The following is an 11,922-nucleotide window of genomic DNA, read 5'->3' as shown; positions in this document are numbered from 1 at the left end:
CCTAAGTGACCCAATAAACTCCACTGGAGAACTCCTACAGCTGATAAACAACTTCAGCAAAGTGGCAGGTTATAAAATCAACTCAACCAAATCAGTGGCCTTCCTATACTCAAAGGATAAGCAGGCTGAGAAAGAAATTAGGGAAATGACCCCCTTCACAATAGCCACGAACAGAATAAGGTATCTTGGGGTGACTCTTACCAAACATGTGAAAGATCTTTACGACAAGAACTTCAAGATTCTGAAGAAGGAAATGGAAGAAGACCTCAAAAAATGGGAAAACCTCCCATGCTCATGGATCGGTAGAATCAATATAGTTAAAATGGCCATTTTGCCAAAAGCAATATACGGATTCAATGCAATACCCATCAAAATCCCAACTCAATTCTTCACAGAGTTAGAAAAAGCAATTAACAAATTCATCTGGAATAACAAAAATCCAGGATAGCTAAAACTATTCTCAGCAACAAAATAAATTCTGGGGGAATCAGTATCCCTGACCTCAAGCATTACTACAGAGCTATAGTGTTAAAAACTGCATGGTATTGGTACAGTGACAGGCAGACAGATCAATGGAACAGGATTGAAGATCCAGAAATGAACCCACACACCTATGGCCACTTGATCCTCGACAAAGGGGCTGAAAACATCCAATGGAAAAAAGATAGCCTTTTCAACAAATGGTGCTGGTTCAACTGGAGGTCAGCATGCAGAAGAATGCGAATTGATCCATCTTTATCGCCTTGTACTAAGCTCAAATCCAAATGGATCAAGGACCTCCACATAAAGCCAGACACTCTGAAGCTAATAGAAAACAAACTGGGGAAGACCCTTGAGGACATTGGTACAGGGAGAAAATTTCTGAACAGAACACCAATAGCGTATGCTCTAAGATCAAGAATTGACAAATGGGACCTCATAAAATTACAAAGTTTCTGTACGGCAAAGGACACCATCAAAAGGACAAATCGGCATCCAACAAATTGGGAAAAGATCTTCACCAATCCTACATCAGATAGAGGGCTAATATCCAATATATATAAAGAACTTAAGATGTTAGACTCCAGAAAACCAAACAACCCTTTTAAAAAATGGGGTGCAGAGTTAAACAGGGAATTCTCACCTGAAGAACTTCGGATGGCGGAGAAGCATCTTAAAAAATGCTCAACTTCATTAGTCATTAGGGAAATGCAAATCAAAACAACCCTGAGATTTCACCTTACACAAGTCAGAATGGCTAAGATTAAAAATTCAGGAGACAGCAGGTGTTGGAGAGGATGTGGAGAAAGAGGAACACTCCTACACTGCTGGTGGGGTTGCAAATTGGTACAACCACTCTGTTCTTCCGAAAACTGGGCACCTCACTTCCAGAAAATCCTGCTATACCACTCCTGGGCATATACCCAGAGGATTCCCCACCATGTAATAAGGATACATGTTCTACTATGTTCATAGCAGCCCTATTTATAATTGCCAGATGCTGGAAAGAACCCAGGTATCCCTCAACAGAAGAGTGGATGCAAAAAATGTGGTATATCTACACAATGGAGTACTATTCAGCCATTAGAAACAATGAATTCATGAAATTCTTAGGCAAATGGATGGAGCTAGAAAACATCATACTAAGTGAGGTAACCCAGACTCAAAAGGTGACTCATGGTATGCACTCACTAATAAGTGGATATTAACCTAGAAAACTGGAATACCCCAAACATAATCCATACATCAAATGAGGTACAAGAAGAAAGGAGAAATGGCCCCTTGTTCTAGAAAGACTCAGTGAAGAAGTATAGGGCAAAACCAGAATGGGGAAGTGGGAAGGGGTGGGCGGGAGGACAGGGGGAGAAAAGGGGGCTTATGGGACTTTCGGGGAGTGGGGGGCTAGAAAAGGGGAAATCATTTGAAATGTAAATAAAAAATATATCAAATAAAAAAAAGACAAAAAAAAATAAAAATAAATGTCATTCCTGATGATTGTGTTTGCTATTGTTTACTGTAAGGAAACTAAATATGTTTATTAATCTATGTAAGTAAAACAAGAAAACATTACATGTGCTATATATGTATGTATATATCTGTACATATATATCATACACACACGGTACACACAGACACAGACACATAGACACACCACACACACACATACACACACACACACACACACACACACACACACATACACACATACACACATATGCTTTATTTTGAACATTGTATTCAAGACATCAATATTTTCCTTGATATCTGGCATACTTATATAATTTTTTAACATCATTTTTCAATACTTATTTTATTTTATCTTTCTCAGTTTCTATTGTTTTGACATTTTTATAACAACTTTGTTTTTCTTTCACTTTCCAGTGTGTAAGCAGTAATACACATTGCTAAGCTGAAATACAGGAATATTTATTTATTTATTTATTTATTTATTTATTTATTAATTATTTTCTATATTCTTTGTTTACATTCCAAATGATTTTCCCTTTCCAGATTCCCCCCTCCCCCTAAGTCCCATAAGCCTTCTTCACTCTGCCTGTTCCCCAATTGTTGGATTCCTTAGCTGCCTGCAGCTATTATGAAGTAGGTTGCTGGAACAGAAGCTGAGGAATGGATAGGGAAGGGGCAAAAAAAAAAAAAAAAAAAAAAGAAGGGCCAGGACAATGTTTCACTGATCGAGGCCGGAAACTTTAATGGTGCCAGACCTTTTAACAGTTTGGGCAAACCCTTCCCCCCAGACTTTGGGCTGAGTTCTGGTGGAAGTTGTCTAGCTTCTCTTGGAGGTCCTCATCTTGACTGCTCTGGCAGCTGGGTGGGTCACCTGCTTAATTCAGGAATTCCTAGACCTGGAGGAACAATGAACTTAACCTTTACTTCGAGCACTCCACCCTAGGTGGAGCAGGATCCTGGCTATCTGGGAGAAGTTAACCTTGACCAAAGTCAAACACCTACCAAGTACATGACTGCCCCAATAAGGCTCTGTATACCCAATCAACCCCCTCCCACTACTCTATCCTGGCAATCCCCTAAAATGCTGCATCAAGCCTTTCCAGGACCCGGCCCTCTCCTTCCTTCTTGGGAGTGATTTGATATGTGGTTGGTGTTTTGGGTAATCTGAGATTCTGGACTAATATCCACTTATCAGTGACTACATTCCATGTGTGCTACTTTGTGAATGAGTTACCTCACTTATTATTATATTTTCCATTTGCCTAAGGATTTCATGAATTCATTGTTTCTAATTGCTGAGTAGTAATCCATTGTGTAAATATACCATATTTTCTGTATCCATTCTTCCATTGAGGGACATCTGGGTTCCTTCCAGCTTCTGGCTATTATAAATAAGGCTGCTATATAGGGGAACATGTGTCCTTATTGCATGCTGGGGAATTCTCTGGATATATGCCCAGGAGTGGTATAGCAGGGTCTTCCTGAAGTTTCATGCCCAGTTTTCTGAGGAACTGCCAGACTGATTTCCAAAGTGGTTGTACCATCCTTCAATCCCACCAGCAGTGGAGAAGAGTTCCTCTTTCTCCACATCATCGCCAATACCTGCTATCTCCTGAGTTTTTAATCTTAGCCATTCTGACTGGTGTGACATGAAATCTAAGGGTTGTTTTGATTTGCATTTCCCTAATGACTAATGATGTTGAGCATTTATTGTTTCCTGTCACTCAAGGAATTTCACATAATCAGAAAGAGAATTAAATGAAAAAAGTTATCTAAGTACAATCATCTTGTGTATTCTGATTCTTTTTTTTTTGTTGATGTTATAAAGAAATACTACTATTATAAATCCCAAATTGTTAATAACTTTCTTTTTCAGTAACTTTCTTTTTCAGTACTCTATTCCTTTTAGTACTGAGGATTGTGGCAAAGACTCCAATTTGAAAAACCACTCCACTACTTGGATTCTTTCTTTACTTTTGTTTGTTTTCTTCTGTCTTTTTTCTTTTTTCTCTGTCTTTTTTCCTTTCCTCATTCTATTTTTATGATACTAAATAATTAATGAAATTAAATTCACAGTTTTAAGCTTGCCTCTGTTTTAGAGGTAAGTGGCATGTGCAATCATGATGCTAAGATATTCAGAGAAATTTGCACAGGTGTGGTACTATAAAATAATTTATGTATGAATTAAAATGCACCAGGTCATTAAAAATGCACCAGGCCCTATTGAGTGTGGAGGTCTGGTGTGGTAAGGATGGGAGTGTGGGGACATAGTTTTAGATATGGTGGAATGAAGTATAGGATGAGCAACAGTAAGAGGACAGACAGGGAGGGGGATAATGACTAGATTGTAAAATAAGATAATAATAATAATAATAATAATAATAATAAATGCACCCTCATAGAGCCAAAGGGGAGGGAAGATGGAGTGAAGAAGTCTGGGAGGGGTTACCGGGAGAAGAGGAAATATTTGGATTGTAAACAAATAAAATAATTTAATAGATAATGTACAATGTATCTGATCATCCTGAGCTTGTTTCTTAACATTTTCAAACCATCATTGATTAGGATGGCCTTTTTATATATTTTCTTTTAATCATAGAAGAAATGCCCTTGTATTAAAATGTATTTTTACACAAAGTATTTGTATTACAGTTTTCCCTCCCCCAACACCTCCCATCCTCCCCTAGAAAACAAAGAGAAGTGTTAGGTGTAGCCAGACTTGCTACTTTGTGAGTTCTTTCTTCCACACTTATTTAGCCATTTAACTTCTTCACATTCAACTCCCCAACAGTAGATAGGATAGAAAGAAGGGAAGAGGGGAGAGAGAATGATAGAAAATCCCAAATAAAGTTAGGAGTATAAAGGGTGCTGAAAATGTGATTAGAGTACATTCTATTTATTAGGTGCATTGAGTTCCTTGGGTCAAATTTGATCTTCACTATCAAGATAAGCAATTATTTCTTGTTGTTGTTTCTTCTTTTCACTGGCCTTCTTGACAGACAACAGTGATCAATGGCATCCAACCAACAATCACTCACCCAGCTCCTATCAGGACTAATATTGAACAGCTAATATTTTCATCCCTAGTCCTTCAGTGTTTACACCTAATAAAACCACTAAGATTTGAGTTGGATCAAGCCCAAAAGTTTCTTTTCTGAGGTCTATATTTCCTTCTTTTTATTAAATTTAAATGAAGATGGAGTGAAGGTTCTGTATAATGTCTCTCTCTTTTTTTCTTTTTTCTTTTCTATATTTTTTTGTTTACATTCCAAATGATTTCCCCTTTCCTGGTTTCCCCATCTCCATAAGTCCCATAACCCCCTTCCTTCCACCCATTCCTCAATCACCCCCTCCCACTTCTCTGTCCTGGTAATCCCCTACATTGCTGCATCAAGCCTTTCCAGGACCAAGACCCTCTCCTTCCTTCTTCTTGGGAATCATTTGATATGTGAATTGTGTCTTGGGTATTCAGAGTTTCTGGGCTAATATCCACTTATCAGTGTCTGCATTGCATGTGTGTTCTTTTGTGATTGGGTTACCTCACTTAGGATGATATTTTTTAGTTCCAACCATTTGCCTAAGATTTTCATGAATTCCTTGTTTTTTAGTTGCTGAGTAGTATTCCATTGTGTAAATATGCCACATTTTCTGTATCCATTCTTCCATTGAGGGACATCTGGGTTCTTTCCAGCTTCTGGTTATTATAAATAAGGCTGCTGTGAACATAGTGGAACATGTGTCCCTATTGCATGCTGGGGAATCCTTTGGGCATATGCCCAGGAGTGGTATAACAGGGTCCTCCTGAAGTGTCATACCCAGTTTTCTGAGGAACCACCAGACTGACCTAACACCAATACTCTTCAAACTATTCCACAAAATAGAAACAGGAGGAAAACTACCCAACTCATTCTATGAAGCCACAATTACGCTGATACCAAAACCACACAAAGATCCAACAAAGAAAGAGAACTTCAGACCAATTTCCCTAATGTATATCGATGCAAAAATACTAAATAAAATTCTTGCCAAATGAATCCAAGAACACATCAAAACAATCATTCACATTGTCAAGTAGGCTTCATCACAGTGATGCAGAGATGGTTCATTATATGGAAATCCAACAATGTAATCCACTACATAAACAAATTCAAAGAAAAAGACTACATGATCATTTCATTAGATGCTGAAAAAGCATTTGAGAAAATTCAGCATTATTTCATGTTAAAAGTCTTGGAAAGAACAGGAATTCAAGGCCCATACCTGTAACCGCCAGCAGCTACATGTAAACTGGGTTACCTGTTGAGAGAATTTTGGGGTCATAGGGAAGAGCGGCGAAAAGTAAGTACGGCTAAGTCAATGTTCACTGATCAAAGCCGTAAACTTTAATGGCGCCGGACCTTTTAACAGTTCGGGCAAACCCCTTCCCCCCAGACTCCAGGCTGAGTTCCGGTGGAAGTTGTCTAGCTTCTCTTGGAGGTCTTCGTCTTGACTGCTCCGGCAGCTGGGTGGGTCACCTGTTTAATTCAGGAATCCCTATACCAGGAAGAACAATGAACTTAACCTTTACTACGTGCACTCCACCCTAGGTGGAGCAGAATCCTGGCTAACTGGGAGAAGTTAACCTTGACCAAAGTCAAACTCTGACCAAGTGCAAGACTGCCCCAATATGGCTCTGTACATGTCCTCCCTTTTTTTATTAATTTGAACACGAGGAGGTAGAAAACAAGTGGATAAATATCCTTCATAAGAAGGCGGGCCTTAACCAGGAGGGGAAGCATTGACCGTAATTCCTCTTAAATATTGTATAACGTCTTTTTCAGAGGAGGGGTAATAGGCTCCCTTATTATTTTAAGGACAGCCTCTCGACGTTAACCCCTATGCAATTAGGTGTACTTCCTGGGGACTCAGAAGCAGAAATTCACCTCCCCATGCAGTGCTTTGCCTCGCACGTCTCGCTGGTACCCATGTTTGTTCAAAAACAAACACACATAGATCTGAGTTCTATGTGGCTCCCTCTTTGGAGATCCACTTGTGTAAGTTTTGAAGCCAGGGGGGTCTGCAAGCTTTTAATAATAGTAGATATACATAGCTCATGGTTTATAATTGCTTAAAATTGGTCCATTTTTAATACTGCTAATTCTTAATTTCTACAGTTTGTACAAATGTGATTCAAATTTCTAAGAACAAAGGATATGTTCTCTAAATGACTGTCCTTTAGGTATTTGAAATAATTTTATATTTTGTGCACATCACATACCTAACGATAGTAAAAGCAATATACAGCAAACCAGTAGCCAACATCAAACTAAATGGAGAGAAAATTGATGCAATCCCACTAAAATCAGGGACTAGACAAGGCTGCCCCCTCTCTCCATATCTTTTGAATATAGTCCTTGAAGTTCTAGCTAGAGCAATTAGACAACATAAGGAGGTAACGAGGTCTAAATTTCTACATTATAGAGAACTCTATACAAGCTTTCAGAGAGAGAAATAAACAGTCTCAGTCAGCTTCAACATCTATGAATCAAAATTACTAGTATGTCAAGGTATATATAACAGTGAATTAAGTGATATTCCCATGTTATGGGAAGCCAGTCACTGTCTAATTAGATTTAATATCCATTGAACAGTAGAAAATCTGTCTAGTCCTGAAAATGTAGCCATCTTCCTGGATCCTTAGGAAAGAATCTACTTCCTCCATGTTTGTAGTTGAACATAATCACATAGTACATTCAAAACCTTAACTTTAAAACTATGAATAAGTCTAGGCATGTATCTGTTGGACCATGAAAGACTGTCTGTGTTTTGTTTGAGTGAGGTTTAACTTCCAGAGACCCAGTAAATAAATCCACAAGGGATGGACCCGGTTAGCCACACTCCCAGACACTAGGCTCCTGACACCACAAGGCTCTCAACTCCGTAATTATATGGGATTAGTACTTAGGGCAATGCCCCAAGTATTATGGCTGGACTCTACCCCCACAATTACCTGGCTACAGCCAGGTTTGCCCTGCCTCATAGTTACCTGGCAACAGCCAGGTAGCCCAGCCCACTATAAGCGGGGCTCTTTGCCCCTTCCCCTCTCTCTTCTTCCCTCATCTTCTTACTCTTCTGTCTCTCTCTCTCTATTGTCTCTTGTCCCTTTGCCACCCCTCTCCCCATTCTATTCTGCCTCTCTCCGGGTGGCCTTGGCTGGCTTCTACTTCTCCACCATCTCTCTGTCACTCTACTCTTTTGCAATAAAGAGCTAAAACCAGTGGATTTCATCCCAGCATTAGGACTCACCTGCACAGGAACCTGCCAAGCATGCCTTTCACCCCCCTTTACTCTTTGGCCCTGGGGCTGACCAAGCTATCCTCAGGGCCCTATTCTCAACTCTTCCTTGGTATTCAGCAGAGTCCTGTTATGCCCAAGAGCTAGGTCCTCTCATCCTGGCCTTTGTGAAGCCTAGGGTCCCTGAGACTGCACGTTCCTCAACCCCTAGAGTGGGTCTCAGAGGCCTCACAAACCTGGATGCTCATGGTGTCACACAGTAGTTTCCCTCATCTGCCCGACCAGTGTAAGTGAGCTCTGGCAAGATCCAGGTTTTTCCCCCCACTCCCCCTTTCCCTGTGCCCTGTGCCAAACAAGTAGTAGCAGAGGCATCCAGCCCTTTCCTCACTCTGCACACCCTACAAGCTTGTATTACACCCTACATGAATCCACATCAAAACAGCCTGTCTTTAAAGCAAATACAAATCATTGAAAAAAAAAACTGAACATAATGCAGAAATGGAACCCTCCTAAAAACTCAAAAACCATACAGTGGAGATCTCAGATCCAAGAGATGCATCTGCACTACAAATGTCGTAGCTAAGAACATAATAAGGGAGGGGGTAAAGAAAATTTAAAAGACAGGATACCAAAAACATTGCTGTAATAAGGCAGCATCATGTAGAAATTGCTACAGAAACAAAATCACTGGCAACACCAGTGGACATGTCAATATGGAACTGCAAAAATCACCTGGAATTCTAGCCTCAGACAGAGAACTACAGGAAATGGAGACTAGTGCCATAAATTGTATACATGTACACACACACACACACACACACACACAAACCACAGATTTAGGTGGCATTAATGTTTGTCATCTATCTATCTATCTATCTATCTATCTATCTATCTATCTATCATCTATCTATCATATATCTATCTATAACCTATCTAATCAATCTGTATCTATGACTTATTTATCTTTCATCTGTATATCAACATCTCTATAATAACTAGAGTAAAAAGGCCACATTTTGAGAGTAAGATAGTATAAGCAACATGGGAGGAGTGGGAGGAAGAGACATTAAAGAGTTTAAGGGAGAAACACCAAAGGGAAAAGGAATTATATATATGTATATATAGAGAATATATATAATATATATGATATATATAATACATAATATATATACACACACATATATATATACACACATATGATTTATATATATCATATATATATGATATATTCTTTATTACATTTCAAATGAATTCCCATTTCCTGGTTTCCCCCCATACCCTGAAAATCACATAAGCCATCTCCCCTCTCTTTATTTCCCAATCAACCCTCCCTCGCTTCCCTGTCTTGCTATTCCCCAACACTGCTGCACTGAGCCTTTTCAGGACGAAGGGCCTCTCCTACCTTTGATGTCCAACAAGGCCATCTTCTACTACCTATGTGTCTAGAGCCATGGGTAACAACGCGTGTACTATCTGGTTGATGGTTTTGTCCCTGGGAACTCTGGGATTACTGTGTGTCTCAACTTGTTGCTCCTCCTATGGGGCTACAAACCCCTTCAGCTCCTTGGATCCTTTCTCTAGCTTCCCCATTGGGGACCCTGTGCTCAGTTCAATAGCTGGCTGAGATTGTCCCCCTCTGTATTTGTCATGCATTAGGAGAGCCTCCCAGGTGACAGCTATATCCAGCTCTGGTCAGCAAATATTTGTGGGTATCTATAATAGTGTCTGGGTCTGGCAGTTCCTTAGAAAACTGAGCATGATACTACTGGAGGACCCTGGTATACCACTCCTGGGCACATACGCAAAGGTTTCTCAAGCATGTAATAAGAACAGACACATGCTCCACTATGTTCATAGCCGCCCTATTTATAATAGCCAGAAGCTGGGAATAACCCAGATGTCCCTCAACAGAAGAATAGATACAGAAAATGTGGTATATTTACACAATGGAATACTACTCAGCTACTAAAAATAATGAATTCAGGAATTATATTTTAATTAAAATAGTTTAAATTTCAAACATAAATGCACATGATAGTATAGACAGTTATAGTGTAAAATGGAATCTATGTAGTTAAAATAGTTCTTATGAAAGTTTAAGAACCTGGTTATTCAGTTGTACCTAAGTGGATGGCTGTAAATTTTAAGTGAAAGCCTTCTTAATGCTGCAATCACATCCTTGTTCCTGAGGCTGTATATAAGGGGGTTGAACATGGGGGTCACAATTGTGTAAAACAGAGAGAGTAGTTCATCAGTTCCTACAGAATGAATGGACTTTGGCCTCAAGTAGTTAATGGTAGCTGATCCAAAAAATAAAACCACTACCACCAGATGTGAAGAACAAGTCGAGAAAGCTTTTGCCTGTCCTGTGGCTGTTGGCAACTTTAGAATGGTGGCAATGATTTTGCTATAGGAGGCAAGTATCAACATAAAAGGGGAGGCAACAAAAAACAAAGCCACTAAATATACAGAGAGCTCATGCATTGAAGTGTCCCCACAGGCCATCTTGAGAATTGGGGGAACATCACAGAAGAAGTGCTCTATTATATTAGAATTGCAGAAATGTAGAGAGAATATTCGACAAGTTTGTCCTATCTGGACTGGGATGCCTCCAAGCCAGGAGCCTGCTGCCAGTTGAGTGCACTTTGTTGGGTTCATGACCAGAGGATAGTGCAGAGGGTTGCAGATGGCCACATAGCGGTCATAGGACATCACGGCCAGCAGAAAACACTCAGTAGCTCCCAGAATTAGGAAGAAAAACATTTGAATAGCACAGGCCAGAAGACTAATTCTTCTATCTTGTGTCCAAAGATTGTAGAGAATTCTGGGAAGGGTGACTGATACATAACAAATTTCCAGAAATGAAAAATTGGCCAGGAAATAATACATGGGTTTTTGTAGTGCAGGATCAACTCTAGCTATGACGAGTATAAAGCTGTTTCCTATTAAGATAACCACATACATTATGGAAAACATTCCAAACAGAAATGTTTGCAGATTAGGAAAATCAGAGAACCCCAGTAAGAGAAACTGTGTCACTGAAGTTGCATTATCCGTGGTACAGTTGTCTGAGTGTTCCATCTGTGGGCAGAATTCAACCAGAAGTTCAATTATTTTTCTATAATTGTCTGTAGCCTTATCTATAAACTGAAAATAGCATCATACTTAATGCTTCCATTTCATGGAAGAAATTAAAAGTGTAGTATACTATATTATCAAGCACTAAATAGGTCCATGTAAAATATTATTTTCCATTTTTCATTGTTTACTGGATATTAATACATATTCTATTAAATAATAATAGGATATGGCAGTTTTAATGATCATCTATCTACTGAGAGACAAAACTCCAAATTAATATTAATTTATAAACAATTCTGTCTTTCAATTAACATTTTCATTATTACATAATGTGTCTATGTGTACTTATTATCACACTTAATGTTCATTTTAGATTTATAAAGATTTATTTTACTATTTTTAATTATAATTTCATACAATACTTTATCCATGTTTGGTGCCCTTATTCTAGATCCTCCCCCGTGTTCTACATCAAGCTTTAATTTTTTTCTCTGTCCCATACTCTGACTCTAAATCATACTAATCAAATACAGAATAAGAAAACCAAAATGAAATTATAGACCATCCAAAGCAAAACAAAATAAGCATTCTATTTTGTATCTTCCAACTCATCCTGAGCAA

The 11,922-nt window shown here is 39.0% G+C and overlaps 1 protein-coding gene across 1 annotated transcript; it reads right to left on the bottom strand.

The window, feature by feature from the left end:
- Window positions 1-10,332: 10,332 nt before the first annotated feature.
- On the bottom strand, window positions 10,333-11,301 carry LOC127684806 (olfactory receptor 10AG1-like). The gene has a single exon (XM_052181635.1). It carries the CDS (start codon window positions 11,299-11,301, stop codon window positions 10,333-10,335), a length of 969 nt encoding a protein of 322 aa, XP_052037595.1.
- Between the last annotated feature and the right edge of the window lie 621 nt (window positions 11,302-11,922).

The sequence above is a fragment of the Apodemus sylvaticus genome, chromosome 5 (genome assembly GCF_947179515.1).
Source record: "Apodemus sylvaticus chromosome 5, mApoSyl1.1, whole genome shotgun sequence".
NCBI classification, from domain to species: Eukaryota; Metazoa; Chordata; class Mammalia; order Rodentia; family Muridae; genus Apodemus; species Apodemus sylvaticus.
Note: the sequence above shows the minus strand (reverse complement) of the source record. Positions and strands in the feature narration are given on the sequence as shown.

Coding starts and splice junctions, on each gene's coding strand:
- LOC127684806 (XM_052181635.1), bottom strand. CDS start 11,301: ATGGAACACTCAGACAACTGTACCACGGATAATGCAACTTCAGTGACA.